The sequence below is a fragment of the Schistocerca serialis genome, chromosome 2, assembly GCF_023864345.2.
Source record: "Schistocerca serialis cubense isolate TAMUIC-IGC-003099 chromosome 2, iqSchSeri2.2, whole genome shotgun sequence".
Lineage (NCBI taxonomy): Eukaryota > Metazoa > Arthropoda > Insecta > Orthoptera > Acrididae > Schistocerca > Schistocerca serialis.
This window is the reverse complement of record NC_064639.1, coordinates 359,743,466-359,768,915: the sequence shown is the minus strand read 5'-3', so window position 1 is coordinate 359,768,915 and position 25,450 is coordinate 359,743,466. Positions and strand designations below refer to the sequence as shown.

General features: G+C 37.9%; 1 protein-coding gene across 1 annotated transcript in view; it reads left to right on the top strand.

Annotated features, from left to right (window-relative positions):
• The window catches only part of LOC126457180 (transmembrane protein KIAA1109), a 507,473-nt gene extending 485,186 nt beyond the window's left edge, over window positions 1-22,287 (top strand). The window contains exons 83-86 of the mRNA XM_050093265.1: window positions 1,072-1,257; window positions 3,330-3,460; window positions 16,978-17,135; window positions 19,047-22,287. Of these exons, the coding sequence (XP_049949222.1) occupies window positions 1,072-1,257; window positions 3,330-3,460; window positions 16,978-17,135; window positions 19,047-19,278 (707 nt within the window). The 3' untranslated portion in view covers window positions 19,279-22,287. The remainder of the gene's footprint in view (window positions 1-1,071; window positions 1,258-3,329; window positions 3,461-16,977; window positions 17,136-19,046) is intronic.
• The last annotated feature ends 3,163 nt before the right edge of the window (window positions 22,288-25,450 follow it).

Below are 25,450 nucleotides of genomic sequence, written 5' to 3'. Positions count from 1 at the left end.
CGGGTATGTTTATGGGTACCGATGGTACATTTATTCCCGTTCTTCTGTCTTTGTGCCATTTTCCTTTTTCACGTTCATGTTTTTGTACTGGTATTGAACACACAAAACTTTCAGCAACTGGCAAGTATTTGCAGCAAGATACACGAAATTGTTTCCACCAGCTTGCAGAAGCTACTTCTGCAAGTTGTCGAAACTTAGATAGTTCCCACAAATGACATGCAGAAGTTTACCTGCTAGTGAACACATGTGAAGGTGCCCATGCCCAGGGACAAGGGGACCACGGTCCCCCAGCCCCCCCCCCCCCTCCTCCCTCCAGCTCTCAGGGAAAGGAAAAACTATAGAGTAGTCAGATGTTTCTCTTTCAAGAAAATTATTTAAACGTCAGTATTATGCAGGCTTTTAACAGAGTTGGAACTGGAACTTTTTATAGCTACTTAAAAGTTGCTATTCACCTTCCAAAATGTTAAAAATAGTCCAACCCCAGATTCAAGTCCCCCCCCCCCCCCCCTAAAAACTATTGTATGGGCATCCTTGAACACATGCCTTAAGCAATAGTCAAGATTTGAACATGTGAGAAGGTGCAGAGAGAACATTTTGTAGATGATAAGATTAGAGCATGAACAGAAGCGCACAATTAATAATCATTGCTATGTAGCCTAATGGTGTGGGGAGATAGTGGGACAAGAAATAATAGGAAAAGTCACCTTTCACATACATGTTGTTCTGGCTTTTGGGGAACAAGTATAGGTATACACAGTGTAAAACATACAAGAGAGGTACTAAAGGAAAATACATAAACATGAAGGAAATATGGTTGATATTTGTAGGTCAGTGAATGGGTTATTGCTTTTTACTCTATTTATATCTTTTAATTCCCTTCATTGAGTGTGTTGGTTATGATCAAATGATAGTGCTTGTTGAAGTTATCGAGCACATATTTTTAATATTTTGCTCACACTTAACTAATGCATTTGTTCTCTAACATTAGTCAACATCATCCATAAGAATTCGTTTACAAATGCATGCCTTTCTTTTACTTTGATATTTGTATTGCTTCTTACAATGTTGTAGCTGTGGATCGATTTCCAAGTTTGGAGCGTGAGAAAGAAGCAACTGAGCAGCAAAGAGCACGTAGTACCAGCAGCAGCAAACTACAGGATCATAATCATACGAGGGAGGTGATTTTTGCTTTGCCATCCATGCAACTTCATCTCAAGACTGAGCACCTCCAGTCAGCAAGGACACCAGATCTTTCAGGTAAATGTTACTTTCACTCTTCTTTGTCAGAATGTTACTTGAGCATTTCAAAAGTAATGTTTTATTTCTCAAAAGCTTCCAGCATGTTGCTTTTAACAGTATTTTCACTTTCAAATGAATATTAAAATAATTTCCCTGTATTGAGCCAAATATAGAGCTTTCCTTAAATCACAGGAGGAAGTTATTCATTCATTGGAATGTGGCAAACGACAGATAATAAAGGAATACGTATTGAGTACTGTGAGCTTGCTGTCTTATTGTATAATTAAAGTATTAGATGGGTTGTTACATGCCACTTCCACAACAGATGCAGTTAAGTAATCTTTACTCAGATATCTTAATATTAGGGGTACCAAAACTTTCATGCATAGAAAAGCTATAATCTAGTAACCAACATAACTTATTATGTTAGGTTGAGCTTGGACAATGTTTAGTCATAAATGTGAAGTTCACCTATCACTTAATGGGTGATTGTTTATTTTATCTGAAACTTTGGGTGTCATGGGGGAACATAATTTACAACTCAGTCTTATTTGTTTCTTGAGCAAATATTAGTGACGTCATCTGTAAACATGTGATTTTAAGTAACATAATTACTTCTAAATTGGGTTTTGGGACAAAAATTTTCTGTCAAAAATTATCTCGTAAGTAGATGTACTGCAATTGTTCCATTTTTCATTATTGCTCAGTGTTCTGTAGCTTTTAGGGTGTCAACATACCGCTGTACCAAGAAATAATGTAAATTCCAAAGTTCTGTGTAATTATAATTGTTACATTAATGTAATCAAATGCTTAAAATTGATTTTTTAATTTATTTGTACAACGTTGGTGTAGTTAAGCATCCTCTGATGTAGTCCACACTATGAACTCATCAGATTGCTGCTGATGCAGTCATATGTTTATACTGAATTTTTGATCATTATTTTTTATTATACAGTCAGATTTTTTGTTTTACCTGTGGTCAACATTAAATCTGAATTTTTGTTGTATATTCTTGTATAATTATCAGAGACGGCAAATATTAATTGCATTTTTATCCAGCACCGTAGATATTTCTTCAGATTTTCATTCATTATGTTTTTCGCAAACCTGCTGTTCATCTTACATCAATAAACTTTCCATCAGCTGTCAGAAATATGTAATAAGTGGGCACCTTGCAATCAAATTATTCTTAAGCACACATTTGTTCTCATTTTAAAGTAATTCTAAACTTGTAGCTGTGTCCTCGCAATATTTGAAATAAATAAAAGTATACTCCATGAAAAGTGAGCATTGTAACAATGATTCAATGATTTGCACATGTTAAAAAGGAAATCTTACATGCAGCAAAAATTAAATACAAAAATACTTTAAAACCTAGATCGCATTTACATAATACAGTTAAAATACAGTGACTAGGTAGTTTCGATTGTAAGTAACAATCATCTTCAGATCTGTAAACAAGCAAAATAAAGAAATTGCATTAGAAAATCTTGTTTACAACATAATATTAAAGATAACACTGTTTGAAGAAAGCAAAAATACAGAGGTGAAATCTGTTACTCTAGTAAAAAATGGTAGTGTTTAACATTGTACATAAATGAAGAAACAATCCTACATAAACAATGAATGTGCCTCATAGTTGACTTCACAGTATTTGAATAAAAAATAAATTCTGTGCTTTTAATATAATCTCCCATGCATGTATTTAATCCAGGATGAGCACAAACAGGATGTACCAGTAATAATAATCATGCAGTGACGTGCATTTGTGTAGAAAGCAACATGAATAATTGTCATAATATTTTAATTGTCATATGTAAATTAAGATTTTTGCAAAAGAAGTTAACAAATTGCATAAAGATGATAATGTCAGGAATTACTAAGTTTTATTTGTGGTGTAATGCTTCCAAGGTTCTTGGGTATGGTGCGGGATGCAATCATCGAAGGCCCACCCAGTGATGGCAGAACGATTGTTTAGTCATGGACCTTCCATGATTGCATCCGGCAGTACACCCTACAACCTTGGAACCAACATATACGCCAGGAAAGCCTCAGATATGTGTATCTAGTGTTTGCAAATTTCTGTGCAGGACAAAAGCCATTAGTCGAATGCAGTTTCATTACTGAGTTTGAAGATCACATTTTTGTTACTGTGGATGCAGATGCTTTCTTTTTTCTCCATGATCTCATCACATCATACATGAAAGAGAAGGAGAAAGTGGTGAGTAAATGTTTTATTTATGCAGTTTTTCACTGGAAATAGGATATAAATATTAGTTTTTATAATAGCAAATACCATGTAAGTACACAAATTAAAAAACTGAGATTTGCTTAATTTAGATCCCAACCTTATTTATAATTATTTACATTTAGGTTTTTATTTCATTTTATATTTTTATTGATGTATCTAAAAACAAAGATGATGTGACTTACCAAATGAAAGTGCTGGCAGGTCGACAGACACACACAAACAAACACAAACATACACACAAAATTCAAGCTTTCGCAACAAACTGTTGCCTCATCAGGAAAGAGGGAAGGAGAGGGAAAGACGAAAGGATGTGGGTTTTAAGGGAGAGGGTAAAGAGTCATTCCAATCCTGGGAGCGGAAAGACTTACCTTAGGGGGAAAAAAGGACGGGTATACACTCGCACGCACACACATATCCATCCACACATATACAGACACAAGCAGACATATTTAATGGTCTTTAAATATGGCTGCTTGTGTCTGTATATGTGTGGATGGATATGTGTGTGTGTGCGAGTGTATACCCGTCCTTTTTTCCCCCTAAGGTAAGTCTTTCCGCTCCCGGGGTTGGAATGACTCCTTACCCTCTCCCTTAAAACCCACATCCTTTCGTCTTTCCCTCTCCTTCCCTCTTTCCTGATGAGGCAACAGTTGGTTGCGAAAGCTTGAATTTTGTGTGTATGTTTGTGTGTGTCTGTCGACCTGCCAGCACTTTCATTTGATAAGTCACATCATCTTTGTTTTTAGATATATTTTTCCTACGTGGAATGTTTCCATCTATTATAATCATATATTTTTATTGACCTTTTTTAAAGATTTGCTTAGTTTTATTTCCAAAATTACAAGTATAAAATTACACACCAGATAAGTCAACTTGTGGATAAGTCAGAATTATTGTGCTTCCATAGTGATAATATTGTGTAAAATTCCATAACTTCTTATATACACTGAAGTCCCAATGAAACTGGTATAGGCATGCACATTCAAATACAGAGATATGTTAACAGGCAGAATATGGCGCTGTGGTCAGCATCATCTGTATAAGACAACAAGTGTCTGCCACAATTGTTAGATCATGTACTGCTGCTACAATGACAGGTTATCAAGATTTCAGTGAGTTTGAACATAGTGTTACAGCAGTCAGCACACAAGTGATGGAACACAGCATCTCCGAGGTAGTGATGAAGTGGGGATTTTCATGTACGACCTTTTCATGAGTGTACTATGGATATCAGGAATCTGGTAAAACATCAAATCTCTGACGTCAATGCAGCCAGAAAAAGATTGTGCAAGAACGAGACCAACGATAGCTGAAGAGAATCATTCAACGTGACAGAAGTGCAACCTTACTGCAAAGTGCTTCAGATTTCAATGCTGGTCCATCTACAATTGTCAGCGTGCAAACCATTCAACGAAACATTATCGATATGGGCTTCTGGAGCCAGAGGCCCACTCGTGTACCCTTGAGGACAGCACGACACAAAGCTTTACACCTTGCCTGGGCTCATCAACACCGACACTGGGTTGTTGATGACTGGAAACATGTTGCCTGCTCAGACGAGTCTCATTTCAAATTGTACCAAGTGGATGGACGTATACGGATATGGAGACAACCTCGTGTATCCATGGACCCTGCATGTCATCTGGGAACTGTTCAAGCAGGTGGTGACTCCCTAATGAAGTGGGGTGTGCAGTTGAAGTGTTATGGGACCCCTGAAATGTCTAGCTACGACTCTGATGTCTGATGCATATGTAAGCATTGTGTCCAATCACCTGCATCCATTCACGTCCATTGCAAATTCCGACAGACTTGGGCAATTCCAGCAGGACAGTGCGACACCTCACACATCCAGAATTGCTACAGAGGGTCTCCAAGAACACTCTTCTGAGTTTAAACATTTATGCTGGCCACCAAACTCCCCAGACATGTAGGTTATAGAGCATATCTGGGATGCCTTGCAACGTGATGTTCAGAAGAGATCTCCATCCCCTCATACTCATGGATTTATGGACAGCCGTGGAGGATTCATGGTGTCAATTCCCTCCATCACTACTTCAAACATTAGTCGAGTTCATGCCAAGTCTTGTTGAAGCTCTTCTGTCTACTTGCGGTAGCCCTACTTGATATTAGGCAGGTGTATCAGTTTCTTTGGCTCTTCAGTGTAAAAAACCACACCAGTCTGCCTCAAGATACGTTGGTAAATGTGGAAGACATACAAGCGTACAGAAAAAGATAATCTGCATTCTCCATCAAATAATCAATACAATTCCTAGAATAATACAATTTCATGACATCTTAGAGATTACTCTTCTGAATATGTAAGTTAAGAATCTTGGAGTTCATGGAAACAAAGAAGTATAGAGAATAACATGTTTTCTTTGTTAACATTCTTTCGTTTTTTAATTTGATGACAGGAATAGCAGTGAGATTCTAGGAAGGGCATTAGTTAGCTTCATCCTGGCATGAACGGCTTTTTATATAATGCTGTACTGTGCCAGTTTACATTGTATTTTGATTTCTGTGTAGTATTATGCTTGTGTAAGTCAGTTTAAGTTGGCTTTCATTTTTTGTACAATAAATATTACTCTCAAGATATATATATACACTAATAATGGTAAACATATCAAATTCTGGGAACAAGTTATGCCATGGGTCTGTTTAGCACCAAGAATAATTCTTACAGCTTTTTTCTGCAGTGTTAGTAATGTATTTAGGTTCCTTTATGTTGTTTCATCCCATACTTCAGTAGCATAGTTGAAATTCAGTGAGAACAATGAAAGATACACAGCACATATATGCAATGTTTGATAATTATGTTTATGAGAAATAAGCTTTTAGATAGCTTCAGGTTAAGGAATCTATATGTCTGTTCCACTTGAATGTGTTCTGGATTGTCATTATGAAGAATTTTGTTCAATTTTCCTTTTTTACAATGTCACTCTCTATGGATAATTTCATCCCAAACTCTGTTTCTTGATATTAAATTCAATTATTGCAGTCCCTGTAGCACATGGATTTATATGACTTTCACTGAAATAGTGAACTGTTTTATTGGTAACACTGTTGCACAGTACCTCTAGACTTGCATGCCTGCTGGTGCTCAGCTGCGCATGCATGGGCTCACGTAGGTAGTGGTGGCCAAAGGGCTCTGGTGCAGGCTGTCGTAAAGCCACGCTGGAGCCTATACAGCAGTTCTATACTAACCAAATGCATGCATGTAGGGTTGGCCAAGTCCTTTGAGCATTTACAGAATGCTTTCAATAATGCCACCTGGCTGGTAGTCTATACTATCTGTACCTGCCTCCGAAAAAGCCGAGGGATGCCCAGTATTGCCAACACTCCTTATTGTAGTGTTGGAACAGCCTGCTCTAGATTTTCTTAGGCTTTGTTTTTCCATATAATCGTGTATCATCTGCATTTTTTAAAGTACAGTAATTTATATCATTAGCACTAATCAAGGAGAGAAGTGGTCCCAACATTGAGCCTTGAGGCACTCGTATTTGAAAGTAGTAATTTTGGAATTTGCCTTAAGCAACTCAAATTATTTCTTTTTGCTTGCCTATGATTTTGTCAACTTGTAGTCAGTTCCTCTAATGCCCAGGTTACATAGTTAATCAAGTAATATGGCAATCTCAATACAATCAGATGTTTATTCGAGGAACATTCCAGTAACATATTCATTGTTCCCTACCACCCTTATTATTTCATCTGTTAACTGTGCTGCAGTTAGTGAAGTTGACTTGATTTTCATAAAGTCATTCTGATTTTCAGATATTAGATTGTGTTGACTCAAAATGTCATTAGTCTAATGTAAACAAATTATTGCAGAAAATGCAGGTAATGATGAGAAGGGTTGATAGTTTTCAATCACTAGGTTTCAATCAATAGACTTATCACATTTCTCACAAACTGAGATTACTTGTGATGCAGTTACATCATTTACTGCTGGGGCAATGGCATCGGATATGTTGTCTATGCACCTTTCTAATCTTCCAACAGACAACTAGTCTGCTGATTTCAAATCTTTTAGGTGATCCGGCTATTTATTTAATTTCCTTGCTGTCAGCTAAGGCCAAGTATATGCTTTGTTGAAGTGGTTACTGATGGATTTTCCATCAGAAAAAAGGTACTCATTAAAAACAGTTGCAGTCTGATTTTGCCATTTGGTGATACTGATGGTTAATCACTAATTTATTTTGTCCTTACAATTTCTAAAGGTACTTACTTATAACTTCATAAACAGCTGTGCCTTTGTTATTCAAAATTCTTAAATTGTGACTCTCTCTCTCTCTCTCTCTCTCTCTCTCATATATATATATATATATATATATATATATATATATATATATATATATATATATATATATATAAAAAATTATCAAAGAACAAAGAGAGGTGACTTACCGAACAAAAGCGCTGGCAGGTCGATAGACACACAAACAAACACAAACATACACACAAAATTCAAGCTTTCGCAACAAACTGTTGCCTCATCAGGAAAGAGGGAAGGAGAGTGGAAGACGAAAGGAAGTGGGTTTTAAGGGAGAGGGTAAGGAGTCATTCCAATCCCGGGAGCGGAAAGACTTACCTTAGGGGGAAAAAAGGACAGGTATACACTCGCACACACGCACATATCCATCCACACATACAGACACAAGCAGACATATTTAAAGACAAAGAGTTTGGGCAGAGATGTCAGTCGGGGCAGAAGTGTAGAGGCAAAGAAGTTGTTGAAAGACAGGTGAGGTATGAGTGGCGGCAACTTGAAATTAGCGGAGATTGAGGCCTGGCGGATGACGAGAAGAGAGGATATACTGAAGGGCAAGTTCCCATCTCCGGAGTTCGGATAGGTTGGTGTTGGTGGGAAGTATCCAGATAACCCGGACGGTGTAACACTGTGCCAAGATGTGCTGGCTGTGCACCAAGGCATGTTTAGCCACAGGGTGATCCTCATTACCAACAAACACTGTCTGCCTGTGTCCATTCATGCGAATGGACAGTTTGTTGCTGGTCATTCCCACATAGAATGCATCACAGTGTAGGCAGGTCAGTTGGTAAATCACGTGGGTGCTTTCACACGTGGCTCTGCCTCTGATCGTGTACACCTTCCGGGTTACAGGACTGGAGTAGGTGGTGGTGGGAGGGTGCATGGGACAGGTTTTGCATCGGGGGCGGTTACAAGGATAGGAGCCAGAGGGTAGGGAAGGTGGTTTGGGGATTTCATAGGGATGAACTAACAGGTTACGAAGGTTAGGTGGACGGCGGAAAGACACTCTTGGCGGAGTAGGGAGGATTTCATGAAGGATGGATCTCATTTCAGGGCAGGATTTGAGGAAGTCGTATCCCTGCTGGAGAGCCACATTCAGAGTCTGGTCCAGTCCCGGAAAGTATCCTGTCACAAGTGGGGTACTTTTGTGGTTCTTCTGTGGGGGATTCTGGGTTTGAGGGGACAAGGAAGTGGCTCTGGTTATTTGCTTCTGTACCAGGTCGGGAGGGTAGTTGCGGGATGCGAAAGCTGTTTTCAGGTTGTTGGTGTAATGATTCAGGGATTCCGGACTGGAGCAGGTTCGTTTGCCACGAAGACCTAGGCTGTAGGGAAGGGACCGTTTGATGTGGAATGGGTGGCAGCTGTCATAATGGAGGTACTGTTGCTTGTTGGTGGGTTTGATGTGGACGGACGTGTGAAGTTGGCCATTGGACAGGTGGAGGTCAACGTCAAGGAAAGTGGCATGGGATTTGGAGTAGGACCAGGTGAAACTGATGGAACCAAAGGAGTTGAGGTTGGAGAGGAAATTCTGGAGTTCTTCTTCACTGTGAGTCCAGATCATAAAGATGTCATCAATAAATCTGTACCAAACTTTGGGTTGGCAGACTTGGGTAACCAAGAAGGCTTCCTCTAAGCGACCCATGAATAGGTTGGCGTACGAGGGGGCCATCCTGGTGCCCATGGCTGTTCCCTTTAATTGTTGGTATGTCTGGCCCTCAAAAGTGAAGAAGTTGTGGGTCAGGATGAAGCTGGCTAAGGTGATGAGGAAAGAGGTTTTAGGTAGGGTGGCAGGTGATCGGCGTGAAAGGAAATGCTCCATCGCAGCGAGGCCCTGGACGTGCGGAATATTTGTGTATAAGGACGTGGCATCAATGGTTACAAGGATGGTTTCCGGGGGTAACAGATTGGGTAAGGATTCCAGGCGTTCAAGGAAGTGGTTGGTGTCCTTGATGAAGGATGGGAGACTGCATGTAATGGGTTGAAGGTGTTGATCTACGTAGGCAGAGATACGCTCTGTGGGGGCTTGGTAACCAGCTACAATGGGGCGGCCGGGATGATTGGGTTTGTGGATTTTAGGAAGAAGGTAGAAGGTAGGGGTGCGGGGTGTCGGTGGGGTCAGGAGGTTGATGGAGTCAGGTGAAAGGTTTTGCAGGGGGCCTAAGGTTCTGAGGATTCCTTGAAGCTCCGCCTGGACATCGGGAATGGGGTTACCTTGGCAAACTTTGTATGTGGTGTTGTCTGAAAGCTGACGCAGTCCCTCAGCCACATACTCCCGACGATCAAGTACCACGGTCGTGGAACCCTTGTCTGCCGGAAGAATGACGATGGATCGGTCAGCCTTCAGATCACGGATAGCCTGGGCTTCAGCAGTGGTGATGTTGGGTGTAGGATTAAGGTTTTTTAAGAAGGATTGAGATGCAAGGCTGGAAGTCAGAAATTCCTGGAAGGTTTGGAGAGGGTGATTTTGAGGAAGAGCAGGTGGGTCCCGCTGTGACGGAGGACGGAACTGTTCCAGGCAGGGTTCAATTTGGATGGTGTCTTGAGGAGTCGGATCATTAGGAGTAGGATTAGGATCATTTTTCTTCGTGGCAAAGTGATACTTCCAGCAGAGAGTACGAGTGTAGGACAGTAAATCTTTGACGAGGGCTGTTTGGTTGAATCTGGGAGTGGGGCTGAAGGTGAGGCCTTTGGATAGGACAGAGGTTTCGGATTGGGAATGTTTCCTTCCATTATATATATATATATATATATATATATATATATATGGAAGGAAACATTCCACGTGGGAAAAATTATATATAAAAACAAAGATGAGGTGACTTACCGAACAAAAACGCTGGCAGGTCGATACACACACAAACAAACACAAACATACATACAAAATTCAAGCTTTCGCAACAAATTGTTGCCTCATCAGGAAAGATGAGGCAACAATTTGTTGCGAAAGCTTGAATTTTGTATGTATGTTTGTGTTTGTTTGTGTGTGTATCGACCTGCCAGCGTTTTTGTTCGGTAAGTCACCTCATCTTTGTTTTTTATATATATATATATATATATACTTCTATTTTCTAACAGTAAATTTTGTAATTTGTAATTTATTTGCGTAAAACATGTAATTACATCCATAGCAATTGGTAGTACAATACAACAGTATACAATCTAAATTTACTTTATAATAGAAACTTAAGAATGTACTCCAAATTATTTGACACAATAATACTTTAAATTTTAGTTTCTACAGAGGCTATAGAAGCATTGCTCATTGAGCCACGATTTTAGATGTTTTTTGAATGTCTCTCCAGTTATTACCTTAAGTTCATTTGGCAGTGCATTTAAGTATTTTGCTCCATTAATATATGAGCTGTTTGCTTTTTTTTCAGTCTTCTGTTTATCATATGGTAATTTTGTACTTGTCTAGCATTGTGATCATGAATTCCTGCATTACGACATGTATATTTCTTATCTTGTACAGTTAATGCTATTGTTCCAAACATATACATAGAATATATCTAAAAACAAAGATGATATGACTTTTGCCTTTACAAATGTCTGCTTGTGTCAGTGTTTGTGCGGATGGACATGTGTGTGTGTGTGTGTGTGTGTGTGTGTGTGAGTGTATACCTACCCTTTTTTCTCCCTAAGGTAAGTCTTTCCGCTCCCGGGATTGGAATGACTCCTTACCCTCTCCCTTAAAACCCACATCCTTTCGTCTTTCCCTCTCCTACCCTCTTTCCTGATGGACCAACCGTTGGTTGCGAAAGCTTGAATTTTGTGTGTATGTTTGTGTTTGTTTGTGTGTCTATCAACATGCCAGCGCTTTCGTTTGGTAAGTCACATCATCTTTGTTTTTAGATATATTTTTCCCATGTGGAATGTTTCCCTCTATTATATTCATATACATAGAATAGATAGTCAGATTTTTAAAATCCATAAACAATCCCTTACAAGATGTTCTAGTAACTTTTTTGCCTAATATTCTCAAGGCTCTTTTCTGGAGTTTTAAATACTCACTCTACATGAGTTTTGGAAGCCCCACCCCACAATGATAGACCATATGCTAGAAATGGATTATTAAACCAAAATACATCATCCTCATTGTTTGGGTATAGACATATGGAGCTGTTCTTCTTAAAACATATAGGTGAGATGATAGCCTTGCACATACATTGTCAATTTGTTGTGTCCATAGTAGTTTGCTATCTTTGCATATACCTAGCAATTTACACTCACTGCAAATTTCCCCTAAAATATTACGATCTTGAGAATCAATACAAGTTTGCAAATCACCAACATTGAAGGGGATTATATTTGTTGTTTGTTTTTCGTAAGTTGACTTTTAAAGTGTCATTTTCAAACTTTTCCTTTGCAATATCTATAAAAAATTTTACCTCTATGCCGAGATTTAGAATATTGTTTCTCCCAACAAAGGCCTGAAATGTCATCTGCATACATTGTATTATTTTTTACGATCTTTGGGAAGTCATTAACATAACATATAAAAAGGAAAGGACCAATTATCAATCCCTTAGGCATACCAAATTTAATATTCCTGACCCTTGATGTATAACTTTTTATTGTTTTTCCATCATTGTGTGAGATTGAGGTACACTGTCTTCTGTTTTTTTATATATGATGTGATGAGGTGCAATAGTTTTCCACTTATGCCATCTCTGGCCAGTTTTGACAGAAGTACCTTATGATCAACCCGATCTAAAGCCTTTGATAAGTCTAGGAAAACTCCAGCTACTTGCATGCCTTCATCAATTTTGCCAAGAGCTTTCAGCATAAATTGAAGTGTTGCAGTCATGCTGCTATGACCATTTTTGAAACCATGCTGAAAATCTCCCAGGATGTTGTGCTTACTACAGTGCTCTAAAATATATTTCAGAATTTTTTTTTCAATTGACTTGCTAAGAAAGGGGAGTTAAAGTGAGTGGTGTGTAATTTTCTACTAGTTGTTTATCACCTTTTTTGTAGAGAAGTTCAACTAATTTTAATATGTCAGGGAACACTCCTTCTTTTAAGACACTATTTATTAGATTCACAAAAGGCTATGCTAGATTATTTTCACACTGTTTAAGTAGAAATGGAGAAATTTCATTCCAGCCAGTGGATTTTTTGTTTTTACTTTCCCTGATGAGCTGCAAAATATCCTAGATTTCAAGTTCATGGAGTTGATTAGGTTCAGAATTGTCCTCAGTAAGACTTCCAACAGGTACTTTATCTGTGGTACATAAGACAGATTCTGTGATATCTGTGAAACAGTCATGATCCCATGAGTACTGGTGACATCAATATTGTTATTAGATATCTGTATATTGATGTTACCTTTTAGTTTTGTTTGATTGTGTCTTATTTCATTTACTATTGACCAGCAGGTCTTGGAGATACAATCTGAGTTTTATATTTTCGAGTTAATCTTTTCGGCCTTCAGTCTTTTGACTTGCTTGCGAAACTGGTACTTATATTGTTTGTGTTTATCCCTGTGCTCACTGCTTTTGGTCTTTCTTTGTATCATATACATTTCTTTGTAATAACCACAATAGTTTACTAATTCTACATTTAACTTCATGATTTATCCAATTACTTTTTTTCCAGTCATTTACTGGCAAGGTCATTTCTAGGGATGAGACATTGAAGCAATAATAAAAATTCAGTGATACTATTGCAGTTCTTTTCACACTGTTGTAAGCTTTTTAGCATACTGTTGAAATTGACATAACTGTCATCAGTTGTGGCTCTTTTGTCGATTTTTGTTACCGACATCATGATTGTCATCAACATGGTTGTCAGAAAGGGCAAACTTTAGAAGTGATGCATAGTATGTATAGTGAGACATGTTAAGTCATGATGATGTCAATGCATGGTTTTTGCTATTGAACTCTAGCAGGCTCATTTATCAGGAAAGTTAAACTGATCTAATATTACTGTTAGTTAAAAAAGCCGGAGTTGGTAGACAGCAATTCAGTGTTTATATCTCCAGTTTGTATTCTGTTAATTCAGACATTGATATTACAATTTTTACTGTCGCTTCAACAAGCAGGTCATTAAAAATTTCAAAGACAATATCTAGGCTAGCACCAAGAGGTCTGTATAGATCAATAATGATCTCTTCTCCCCACTTGTAATTAATTGCTGCAAGTTCTACAACATCCTCTATGATAAAAGTCTAGAAAGTTTCAGTGAATCATTTAGAAAACTAGGCTAATGATCAGACAGCCCCCCCTCCCCCCACTCAGAAAAGGGGGGAAAAACCTTAGATGTGACTTGAAACTCTGAGAAATGACTTCAACAACAGAACATATCAGAATTAGGAAACAAACATCACATGAAAATAACACAATTGTAAAGCAAAAGAATTTAAAGTAATCCCTTTAAAGCAACAAAAAGTACTTTTTGTTTGGATTTTAAACATGTCCTTTATTGATTCATTTCAAGAAATTGACAATTTTTTGTAGTTTCAAAGACTGTGTGACATGTCGTTCTGTAACCTTATGTTTATCTCACTGCTAAAGCGCAATGAAGATAAAGAGGTAGAGAGTTTTTAGGACAATTTGCATAACACTGCCTTAACAGTTCAATTTAATGAAGTTTTCTCATAGAAATTATACTGAAGTACTGAGTCTATACTTTTCTGAATACATTTTATGCAGGTCATAAATATTGAATTATTGAATAAGATTAGCAGAGTACTTTTAGATGTATCATGTGTTCACTTTGTATAGGGGTCATATAGAAAGTAAGTTCTGGCAGTCAATAAAAAAAGCAAAACCATCAATATAATATATCAGAATGAATACTTATTTATTTATTGACGTAGTTATTGTTCATCTTCTATGTGTTCCTGTACCATTCATCTATTACGATGAAACATCGCAGAGTTGTGTATGCTCCCACAAAGATTTCTGAATTAGTATGACCATAGCCCTACCACCCCTCTAGGAATGGCGGGAGGACTTGGTTTAGAACCCATGACATGTAAAAATATTCGATAATGACTGATATTAGTAATGAATCCGTAGTTTTCTGGGATGCTAGGGTCATTGGAAAGACGGTGACAAATCAGCATATCAGTGTAATGCCTGAAGCAGTTTCTTCCATATTTGGGCCACATATCACTTGCTAATCAGAAAAAAATTACTGAGAGTTCTAGACATTCCATGTAGCCCTATGGTTGAGGATGATGGTTACAAGGTACAACATACAAGCATAACTTGTGGACACCTGGAGCTATTTCAACCAAATTATATGTATACATGACTCATTACTTGTATAAAAATATCTTGAGGATGAGAAAAGGTGACATGTAAAAATGACTCCACTCAGCATTTTATCAGTACTGTTTTAGAATGCCCTTTGCAGATTTCACAGTGTCTGACAGTACTAATCACCGTTTACAGTATTTATATAAATGAAATTGATCTTAACAGATGAACCACTGTGAACAATATATTGATTGTTATTTTGTTTGCAGTGCGACATGTGAAATCTATGTTTCAGTACTAGTGACACTACAAGTGAGAAACTTGTTACGCTTCTCTTCCTCCTGCTGGAGAAGTGTCAGTGCTGTGGCCAGACAGTTGGTTTCATGTTCATCTGTGAACTGTCTTGGTATTCATTTCGAATACACTTTGTCATGAATAAGCCATCAGACAATGTTTCTGTTCAGCAACGACCAAGACATCTTGAAGAATTGACGAGAGTGTGGGGAAGTGTTAGTCCTGAAAAATTGCATCCTCACACTTTCCGTCTTTTTTGGATCACCAAGAGGAGTTGTTGGCCACCATGGTCTTGACTGTGCAGCTCGGTTTGGCTTTCAGCTAATTGTCTGTATTACCATCAACATCTACATGTAGGTACCTTGTGACAGTAGAATTGTTCTGCAGTCTGTCAGAAATGCCGGTCTTTAAACTTTCTCAATGGCATTTTGTGAGAAGAACATCATCTTCCCTCCAGGGATTCCCATTTGAGGTAAAGGAGCATTTTGATAATCCTATGTGGTGGTCGAATCTACTGGTAACAAATTTATCAGCTTGTCTCTGAATTGCTTTTTGGCTTTCTTAAATCTTACATGGTGGAATCCCAAATATTTAACAGTATTCCAGAATGAGTCACTCAAGTTTTCCATACACTGTCTGCTTTATAGATAATCTACACTTTTCTAGAATTCCCCCAGCAAACTGAATTCAACCATTTGCCTTTCCTACAACTGCTCTCATGTGCTTGTTCTATTTCATGTCACTTTGCAGTATTACAGGATTATTTTTACTACTCATCTCTATTAACTTAGATTCTTTCCACAATTAGTACAAGCTACCAGTAATCACACCAAATAGTAATTCTGTCCAAGTCATCGTGTATTCTCCTACAGTCACCTAATGATGGCACTTTCCCATCCACTAAAGTGTCATCTGGAAACAGTCCCAGATTGCTGCTTACACTAATTACCAGATTGTTTATATTTACAGTAAATAAGTGTGCTCCCAACACACCTCACTGGCCTTATAGCCTGTCAAAGTGTCAGGGCAGTGGATCCATGCTTGATTTTGTTTCTGAGTGTGCAGAAATCTGATGATTTCACTACACTCACAGTTTAAAGGGTGCTATTTTCTCTTAGCATTGTGAAATAACAACTGCCATCACAGCTATAAAATAGCACCATAGTATCGACTCATACGCCTCTCTACTATCTCACAATCACATTCTGATCCCACTACTTTTACATCTCTGAGCATGATGAGAACTTACTTTCTGGATTGCTGTCGTAAAATATTGACATATTCTGTGTCACAGTGAATTGTATACGTCATCCACATAATCAGTAACAAACAGTGGCTGCCAGAGTGGATTTTCTACTATAATAGTTCCATTTCAGTGCTCTGTAGGTCAAGAGATGTGAAATAAGGGTAGGGCTAAAAGTTGACAATAAATCTGTCTTAACAATTGTTGAATTTTACTCCATAATTAGGATTATAATTGTTAGTGAATAAGAAATGATGGTCTCTCCCTGATAATTAATATACATTATATAATTAATATTATATATTATTATATAATTAATATTATTAATATACATTATATTATTAATATACATTATATAATTAATATACATACACCAAACTTCCTGGCATTCTGGGCACACAACCAGTTCGTAACACATTTTGCCCAATTGCTGTAAATATGTTTAGCAGTTCCTTTATGTAACTGAAATTCTTTACAGAGTGGCCTTAGAGCACACAGTCCAGAGCATGAGAGGCGAACAAACAGTTCTTTCAGTGAAGAAGAAAGAAAGCGCAAAGCATTCGATCCAGCAGAGATGTTTACAAAAGACTGGAGAAATTACCACTGCAAGACATGGCATTTGGAACCCACTGTGAGGTATTTAACATTGAAAGTTACTTAGTTAGGTGTAGTGCTAGTCAATTGTTTAAAACTGTTTTAGTGTAAAGTAAAGGAGTAAGGAAATTGAGGACAGTTAGTTAGCTTACATATACAGACATTATATGAAAGTAAGTTCCTGTTACAGTAGGAGAGCAGGTATAGTGTTCTTCAGGTAAATCATGAACACTGGCTCTGGAAGTCAATGTGTAGTTCTTTCCTATCCTCAAATTAGAACTTGTTCATTGTACAACTTCTAAATAGAAACCTGAGAAATCTCTGAAATAATTTTAAAAATGTTGACTCTTTGTTTGTCAAATATATTTGCCATTACATGGTAACTTGGCATGTTAACACCATAAAAATATTTTCGCTTATTATACTTAGCTCATAGTTCAGCTATGTAGTGCTGGCTGAACACACATTGCAGGGGCTGCAGTTCTGCAGCTCAGCTGGGATGAGAGGTGGTATTGGATGGACAGGGTAAGGGGGGAAAAGGTGGTGAGAAGTGAGAGGAAGGGTTGGTAAAGGTGGATAATGCCTGGGAGGGAGGCAGCAAGTGTGTGGGATAGGAACATGACATGGGCATCGGCAACAGTGAGTGTGTGCAGCATACAATGGCGATGATGTGGAGGAGTGAGTTGACAGAGAAGACAGAATGGATGAAGGGTAGATTGCAGGGAAGAGGGAGAGTACAATATAAATGCAGTTAGGGTCCTGGGGCAGGGTGCAGTGGGGTGTGGGACAAGGGGCTAGCAGAGATTGAGGCAAGTAGGATTACTGGAAGTTTTTGTTTTCCCCCATACATGTCACACCAGCAAGCTCAGTGTGGCAATAAGAATGGTGTCTCTGCTCACGCTCTCTGCTACAGCCTATTGTCTGACCATTAACTAAAATATTTTGCTGCACTCTCTCCCTTGCATAGCAGTTTTACATATATCGTACTCTTTCTTTCAGTATTATAAAGCTTGACATGAAAAGGCAGCGCTGTACACAGATAATAGACCTGTTAACAATAACAAATATGTTATGTAGCTTAAATAAAACTGTTGCATAGTTGCATATTTTACTGCTAAACAACACATAAATTGGTAATGATATGCATCATGTCACTGTAACCCAGTAATGTAAAAGGGGAGCAAAATATTGTCAGTAATATTGTTGTGTTCAACAGCGTCTTTCCAAGTTTTTAACTCTCATTAGTTCTGTTCACTATTTTTTATTTATTTGTCACATTTGTGATGTTCTATGTTTGTTTCTGGTTAGTTGATAGTCTAGCTGGATGTTTTCAGAGATCTTGCATGGGTACATTATGTGGCACTAGTTGGTATCTCTGTCTCAGTGTATAGTCCTGGTTTCTCTGATGCTGTGTGGCAGACCGCACAGAAAGTATTAGTTGGCAACCATTGGTTGGTGGTCTGCACACTCATGACTCTGTACGTGTTAGCACTCATATTTTATTTTGCTCATTACAGTACAAGTTAAGCTCTCTGTTGTGAAATTATCCAAACTAGCATTTTGTGATGGAAGTATTTATTTAATAATATTAATTATCTAGACAGTGTAGAGAGCTGCATCAGACCACACTGAAGATGATGAACAACAACAACTACTACTACTACATGGTTCTGAGCCTATAATACTTCTCCTGTTTATGTCAGATGTGGCTACAACTCCAAAATGAGGAAGAAATCTGTCACATTGTTTCTTTTTAATCAATCTGATATTTTACAACAGATGCCAGTGTGTAATATGAATGTTACTGAAGTGCCAGCAGTACTTCATACAATCTAATACAATTTCTGCATCAGACAAAAATAATTTTTGGGTGCACACTTTAATAGCAATGTACATTTTTTCCTCTGTGTTCTAATACTGGAAAGGAGATAAAGTAATTTAAAAATGTTTCAGGCTTCTCTCGTGGGCGGGTAAAAGCATAGAACCATACGGAGTGGATTACATTCTGCAGAAACTGGGATTCTCGCATGCTCGTACTACAATACCTAAATGGGTGCAGCGTGGATTTATGGACCCTCTTGACAAAGTTCTGGCTGTCCTTATGTTGCGGATGGTGTCAGTTGTCCGAGGAGGTGAATCTGGAGCGGGTGATGAACAATTACACAGAAGATTAACTGATAAATAAACATGTTATGTAAAGCTACATAATATTGTCAGAGTCTAACATTGTTTGATAAATTTCAGTATTCTTTATAACACCTGACATCACATTTGAGCTGTTGTGTATAGCATTACTTGTAGCTGAAATATGTGTACTTTATGTATATAATTCCATTGCCATTTACTGTATTTTCATGACTGAGCCTTTTCATAAATGTAAATTAGTTTATTAGTATGTTTTTATTTCTCTGTTGTCATAGTGACACTACACTTTTCTTTGGTCATGAAATCCTGATATCAGTATTGAAATCAAAACTTGTATATGGCACAAGTATTTCATGTATATCTTTGTGTGTATGAGAAAGAGAGGGAGGAAGAGGGAAAATGTGTTGTAAGTGTACTCTGTAAAGGAGAATGTTCGCTGAAAAGTATTGCTCTGCTATGTGGTCTAATTGCTCTACCTTTAATTTTCATATCTTGTATATAATTTTATGATATTTAGAGAGATGAAACAACCAGTAAACTTAATAATAACAAAAGTTTATGTAAATATTGCCGTGTACATTTTTTTTAAATTTAATGATTAATCTCAGACATTTGCAGTCAGATTTTTGTTACTGCCTAGTTCTACTTGTTAAATCCCACTTTTATTTGCTTAAATGTAAGAATAATCTAGAGCACACCTTTCTTTCAGTTAGTTCCAAATCTTTGACTAGCTTTTTCTCATTTATACTAGTAGTTATATAGATGTAAGGTAAATCAACAGTGAAACCCATAGTTTCTGGTAGACCTTTATGTGATAGCAATAAGAAATTTTTTAACACTGTTTTTCAATATTTTGTTCATTGTGTTGATGTGTTTTTTAATTATTAGACTTATCTAATTTGTATTGTTGAGTTTAAATTCTAAGGAGAAAAAAATATAAATTGTCACAATTCAGTTTATGTACAGTCGAAGGATGTATTTTATGTCTCACCAGAGAAACTTTATATTCAATGCATTTGTGAGTTTAAATGTCCAAGAATGGCTAGAGGTACATGTTTTCTCTGGTTAATAGCAAATTGTTGTTGGGAGGGTTATGAAAATATTTGTTTCTTACCGTTTACTGTTGATGAATGCTTATGTGTTTATACTCTGCAAGCAAATTTGGGTTGTTCTGTGAAGAACCTTATGTAAGATCAGTTACGTATCTTTCCATTTTTGCAAATAGTTGATCATTGGCTCAGCAGTTGTCTGTTTCCATCTAACCTATAATGACCAAGAGTTTGATTTTCTATTTTCAGCTGAAGTAGCGCTTTAGTATTAAAGTAAAACATTTGCCACAAACATGTATGTGTGAAACCTTTCATATAGTTGTCTTAAGAAGTATAGTTACATTGTTGACTTACAGTATCACTGAACTATGCAGCTTTTAAAAACAAAAGATGCAGCTGTTCATCAATGTTTAATGTTTTATCTAGTCATTTATTTAGGTATTGTGTGAATGTTGATGTGTGTTTATTTTAAAGATCAAGAGTTTTATTAATTGTTATAGGATGTTAATGTGAACTAATATCACATGCAATTACAGTGTTAAGCTTTGGAATATAAAAGAATTTTGTTAATGGTGTTGACATTTGCGTAAGGGTATCTAATTTCTTGGTCTTCTTTGAGATCTATACCATTGTGACCTGTCTATACCTTTGTGACCTGATACGTAGAAAACACCACTTAAATTTATGAGTATTCCACCTTTTTAGTGAACTGCATCATAATATGCTAATAGGCTGATAATAATAAACATTCTATAGTATACATTATTGTAATCAAAATCATATCAGTGATGATAATACTTTGTTACCACATACTGCACTGCTAGGTCACATCCATCCATCCTTTAGAGTTACAGTATTAATAAAATATTAAGCAGTGGGTATCAGCTATAATCTGATTTCAATACAAAGGCATAAGTCGGTTTAAATTTTTCTATAAAGTCCAGTGGTCATACATATCGAGCAATGGATTCATAACAGAATTCAAAATATAGTTTCGTCTCATCCTCTTCTGATATATACTTGTTTTCAGCAGTTACTTAGTCACTTTTAAATTCATGTGATTATGGTTTCCAGTTTTTATTCAAGAAAATTTGGTGTACATAATATTGTGCTCGTATGTGTGGCAGAAGGGGTTGAGAGTAATACCCAAAGTATTTGAGTTCTGTAATGAATGTTTTGGCTTTTATTCATTCCAGTCATCAAAGCATTCACAAATTTCAGTTATTAAGTATTTACCTCTTCTATTCAAAGACCCTAAGTAATTCTTTTTGAAACTACTGCAGTAGAACATTCAAAGGACTGTTGTTTCAGCTTACTAATAAAATAAATGTTACTTCCATGCGCCATGTAACTGATTTGTGAGAAATGTGACCATTCCAGAGATACAATAATCTCAGACCTGAATGTGAAGCCTTATATTTCATTAGAAACTAATGTCGACCATAAGAATAAATCCTGACCTTTTTCCTCAATGAATATCATGTCAGTAGCAACAAAGCATGATCTTTTTTTATGAAATTAATAAATATATTTGATGTGATACTTCTAAGGAGCCTCTAGTTGAAGAGTTTTCATGTGGTTTGGCATAACTGCAACCTATATGTAAGAAAACTTCATTACCATGTTGTATTGTAAATAACTGGATATTCATTCCAAAGGCCCCATTTTCCATCCTTCTCAGCAGTAGAATGATGGTGAAACTGCTACTCTATTAACAAGCTACATTCTTTGTGCAGTTTTTTTTTTTTTTTTTTTAAAGAAAGTATTGATTTGTGCCTCCTGAGTATTAATAAGTGCTCTGTTGTTTTCATAGTATTGTTGCTTGTTAAGGGAGCCATTTTTATTTTTGATTGTTAAGAAAATACCAATAAAGCAAATGCTTATTATTTGTTATTTAACAGATTTAATTAACTCTTTCAATAGTTCCTTTTGTGCAGCTATCCAGTTATGTATTGGTGTTTCCTCTCCTTTTCGTTATACAGTAATAGTTGCAATAAAGTCAGTTGCACTTACTAAACTGTGTTGTAGTTGATTTGTAATTGTTTAATAAACTAATGCCACCTGACATAGATGATAACCATATCAAATTAAACATAGCAAGCAAATTCATAATAGTAATAATGTCAAACATTAGATTTTTTGTGTCAAATGACCTATATTTGATGCCATAAGTTTGTAAAGGTATGACTGCACTCTCCTTTATCACACAAAAGTGGCCATAACCCATATTTGCAAAGATATTAGAGACAGAACAAGCTAGCATATGCAGGTAAAACTATTTTGAGTCAACTTTAACTAACAGCTGATGGGGATAGTCTACCGAACGGAATGGTAAAAATGTGAGTGTTAGGTGGACACAGAGGGGAAGAAGATAATGGTTGAATGAAAGTTTAAAGATCGGGGGGGGGGGGGGGGGGGGGGAGTAGGGAATGGATTAGAGGAGAAGAGAAAGTTAGAGATGGAGCATAAAAAGGAGATACAAAAATCTCAATATTGAATGACCACCAATTAATACAATAACAAAAGTTTAAGGAGATGAAACTAAGGGGAATGGAAAATGTGGAAAGAATGAGAAACCGGAGACGATAAACATGCGTTAATGAAACCCACCGGGAAACAGGATCAAATTATCTTTCAAAGTGAAGGCTGATAATTATGACGGTTTTTTTATGAGTTTCTGAGTTGGGGTAATCATTGAGGACTAAGTAAAATATCTTTGACCCATTGGACAGGTCTTGATGCATTATGATGCAAGTTACTCACTGTGGACACACCTGAGTTAGAGATCTGTGTGCGCAAACAACTGAGGAAGTTGGAAGTCATTTCTCAGAGTTTCAAGTCACATCTAAGGTTTTTCCCCCCTTTTCTGAGTGGGGGGAGGGGGGGCTGTCTGATCATTCCATGATTATATATGCTGTGATATTCTGTTTTGTATGAATAGGTAAACACGCTGCAGAAATTATTGGCAATAAGAACCAAATATCGCTAAGATTACCTTACATAAATATGGATATTAAGGGGAATACTTGATGTGATTAAGGGAAATGGTTGTATGCCACATTATTCGACTAATACCATGTGCAACAGAAAGATAACCTAGCACTCTAGCCGTATTATAGAATTGCATTCATATGCACTCTTATTTGACTACTGTTATGCATGGTCACAAGAAACGAAATGATAAACGGTACACGAGCTCAATAACAACTGCTGTGTTGAGGTCTTGTGCCCTCTTTCATCCAGCAACACAAGACACAATTTGTGGGCACAGACTTCGCAGGGGACAGCTCTTCAGATGACAGACACAATATGGCTGTGTTATGCTGTCACACGTGGCAACCCAAGCACTGTTAGAGGATACTAGCCCCACAGAACTTTCCTCCTCTGCAAGAAACATTACCAAAAGTAGTACCAGCAGTATCTAGGTGCCCGGAAGTATTTAGGCCAGCATTCAGGCTACACTTGAGCAGTATGCTATGAGAGAGTCTCCTGAGTCAGGCACCAACTGCAAAAGTATTCCCTCAATCAGGATATCACTCTGGAGCCACTGCTATGACACAGCTATCCTTGTAGCCCTTCAGCTCCAGGAGCTGCCAGATACAGACCTACATTTTGTGACCTCCACAGTGAAGAGACGTGGCCTTCAACACCATGACCACCAATTGGGCTTTGTAATATCTGTCTACGTTTTTCATCAGCAATAAGCTGAACTTATACTTCGTGCATCTCTTTGGGACTTTAACTTTGGCTCATCCTCTCAGGACTTTAACTATTGCATGCTCCTTCTGGACCTTGATTGTGGCACACTTAATGTAAGGACATTCTGGAGTCTGGAACTTTCAGTTTACTGTGACATCTTCAGGCCTTCAGATATTATTGTTGTTATTTCAGTATTCAGGGAGTAGCTTGTTTTCAATTACTGTGTTCCAAACAGCCTCCCATCAGAAAACGTTGTTTATTTGTGTTACAGTAAACTTCATTTAATATGTGGCTATTTTTCCAGTGTTGCCTTTGGTGACATTAGTTGGCAATCAGGAGGAAATCCCCCGAGGCAGTATGTCACGAGTGTCCTCTGACACAGGCAGGCAGTGTTTTGGCATGTGTTCTTCCACTTCCAAGTACACTTACTGTCACATATTTCCAGCATGGCAGAACCAGTGTATGGCTGTGCCCAGTGTTGTTACAGCTCCACCAGATGCAGCACACCCGTAAACTCCTGATCGAGTGGCTGGCAGCCATCTCCAAGTCACCTCTGGGGCTCACCAACTTTTTCTCTCGGATCAACTGCATTGTCAAGGGTTTCTGAGTGACACTCTTGCCATTCCAGCAGTTCAACAAGAAGATTGACTGTGGGTGAACTACGTAGCACATATGGAACAGCACTTCATAGCCCATGGCATCACAGGTGATACACAGAGTGCTCCTTCTTTCTAGCATATGCCAGCCCAGATGTTTACCACCCTCTGCAACAACGTCACCCTGAAATGGAACCCCACATTCTGCCCTATGACAGGTTGAAGTCCAGTTTGTTAGAATACTTTGACTCCCAGGTGCATGAGCAGCAGCCCGCACCAAGTTTTTCAGCTGCCGTAAACTTAACAGGTTGTCCTACTGCAAATGGATCACTTGACTCCGGGGTTTATCTCATGACTGCTGTTTCCAGCGTAGTAATCCTCAGTGTAATCAATCATAAGCAGCTCCTTCATCTGTGAAATGACTCTTGTACATGTCCCCGATGAAGGACTACACACAGATCTCTTAAAATTGAAAGGCGCTTCCTTAGATACAGGTCTCTCCATTATCAGAGCTTATGAAGAGTCTCACAGATAATCATCAGTCACCCTACAGGACCCCTCACAAGTGTTTATGGCTCCTCCAACATGCCAACTCCAGTCAGCCCCCCCACTCCCCCCTGCACCACCCAGTCAGATACATACAATGCAGGCCAAGATTCAGTGGCCAGATACTGCCCTCAAGTGCTCCCTTCCAGTGCACCTCTTTTGGGAAATCCAGGCTTAGGACTAAAGCGTGCCCAGCAGCACTCAATATGAATGTCAACTGTGTACATACGGACACTGTCGTCAATAGGGCAGACCTGTTCTCAGATATATCCTACGTCCAATCTAACCTTCCCAGCCCAGATGGGTCTCTTGCTCACGGTAG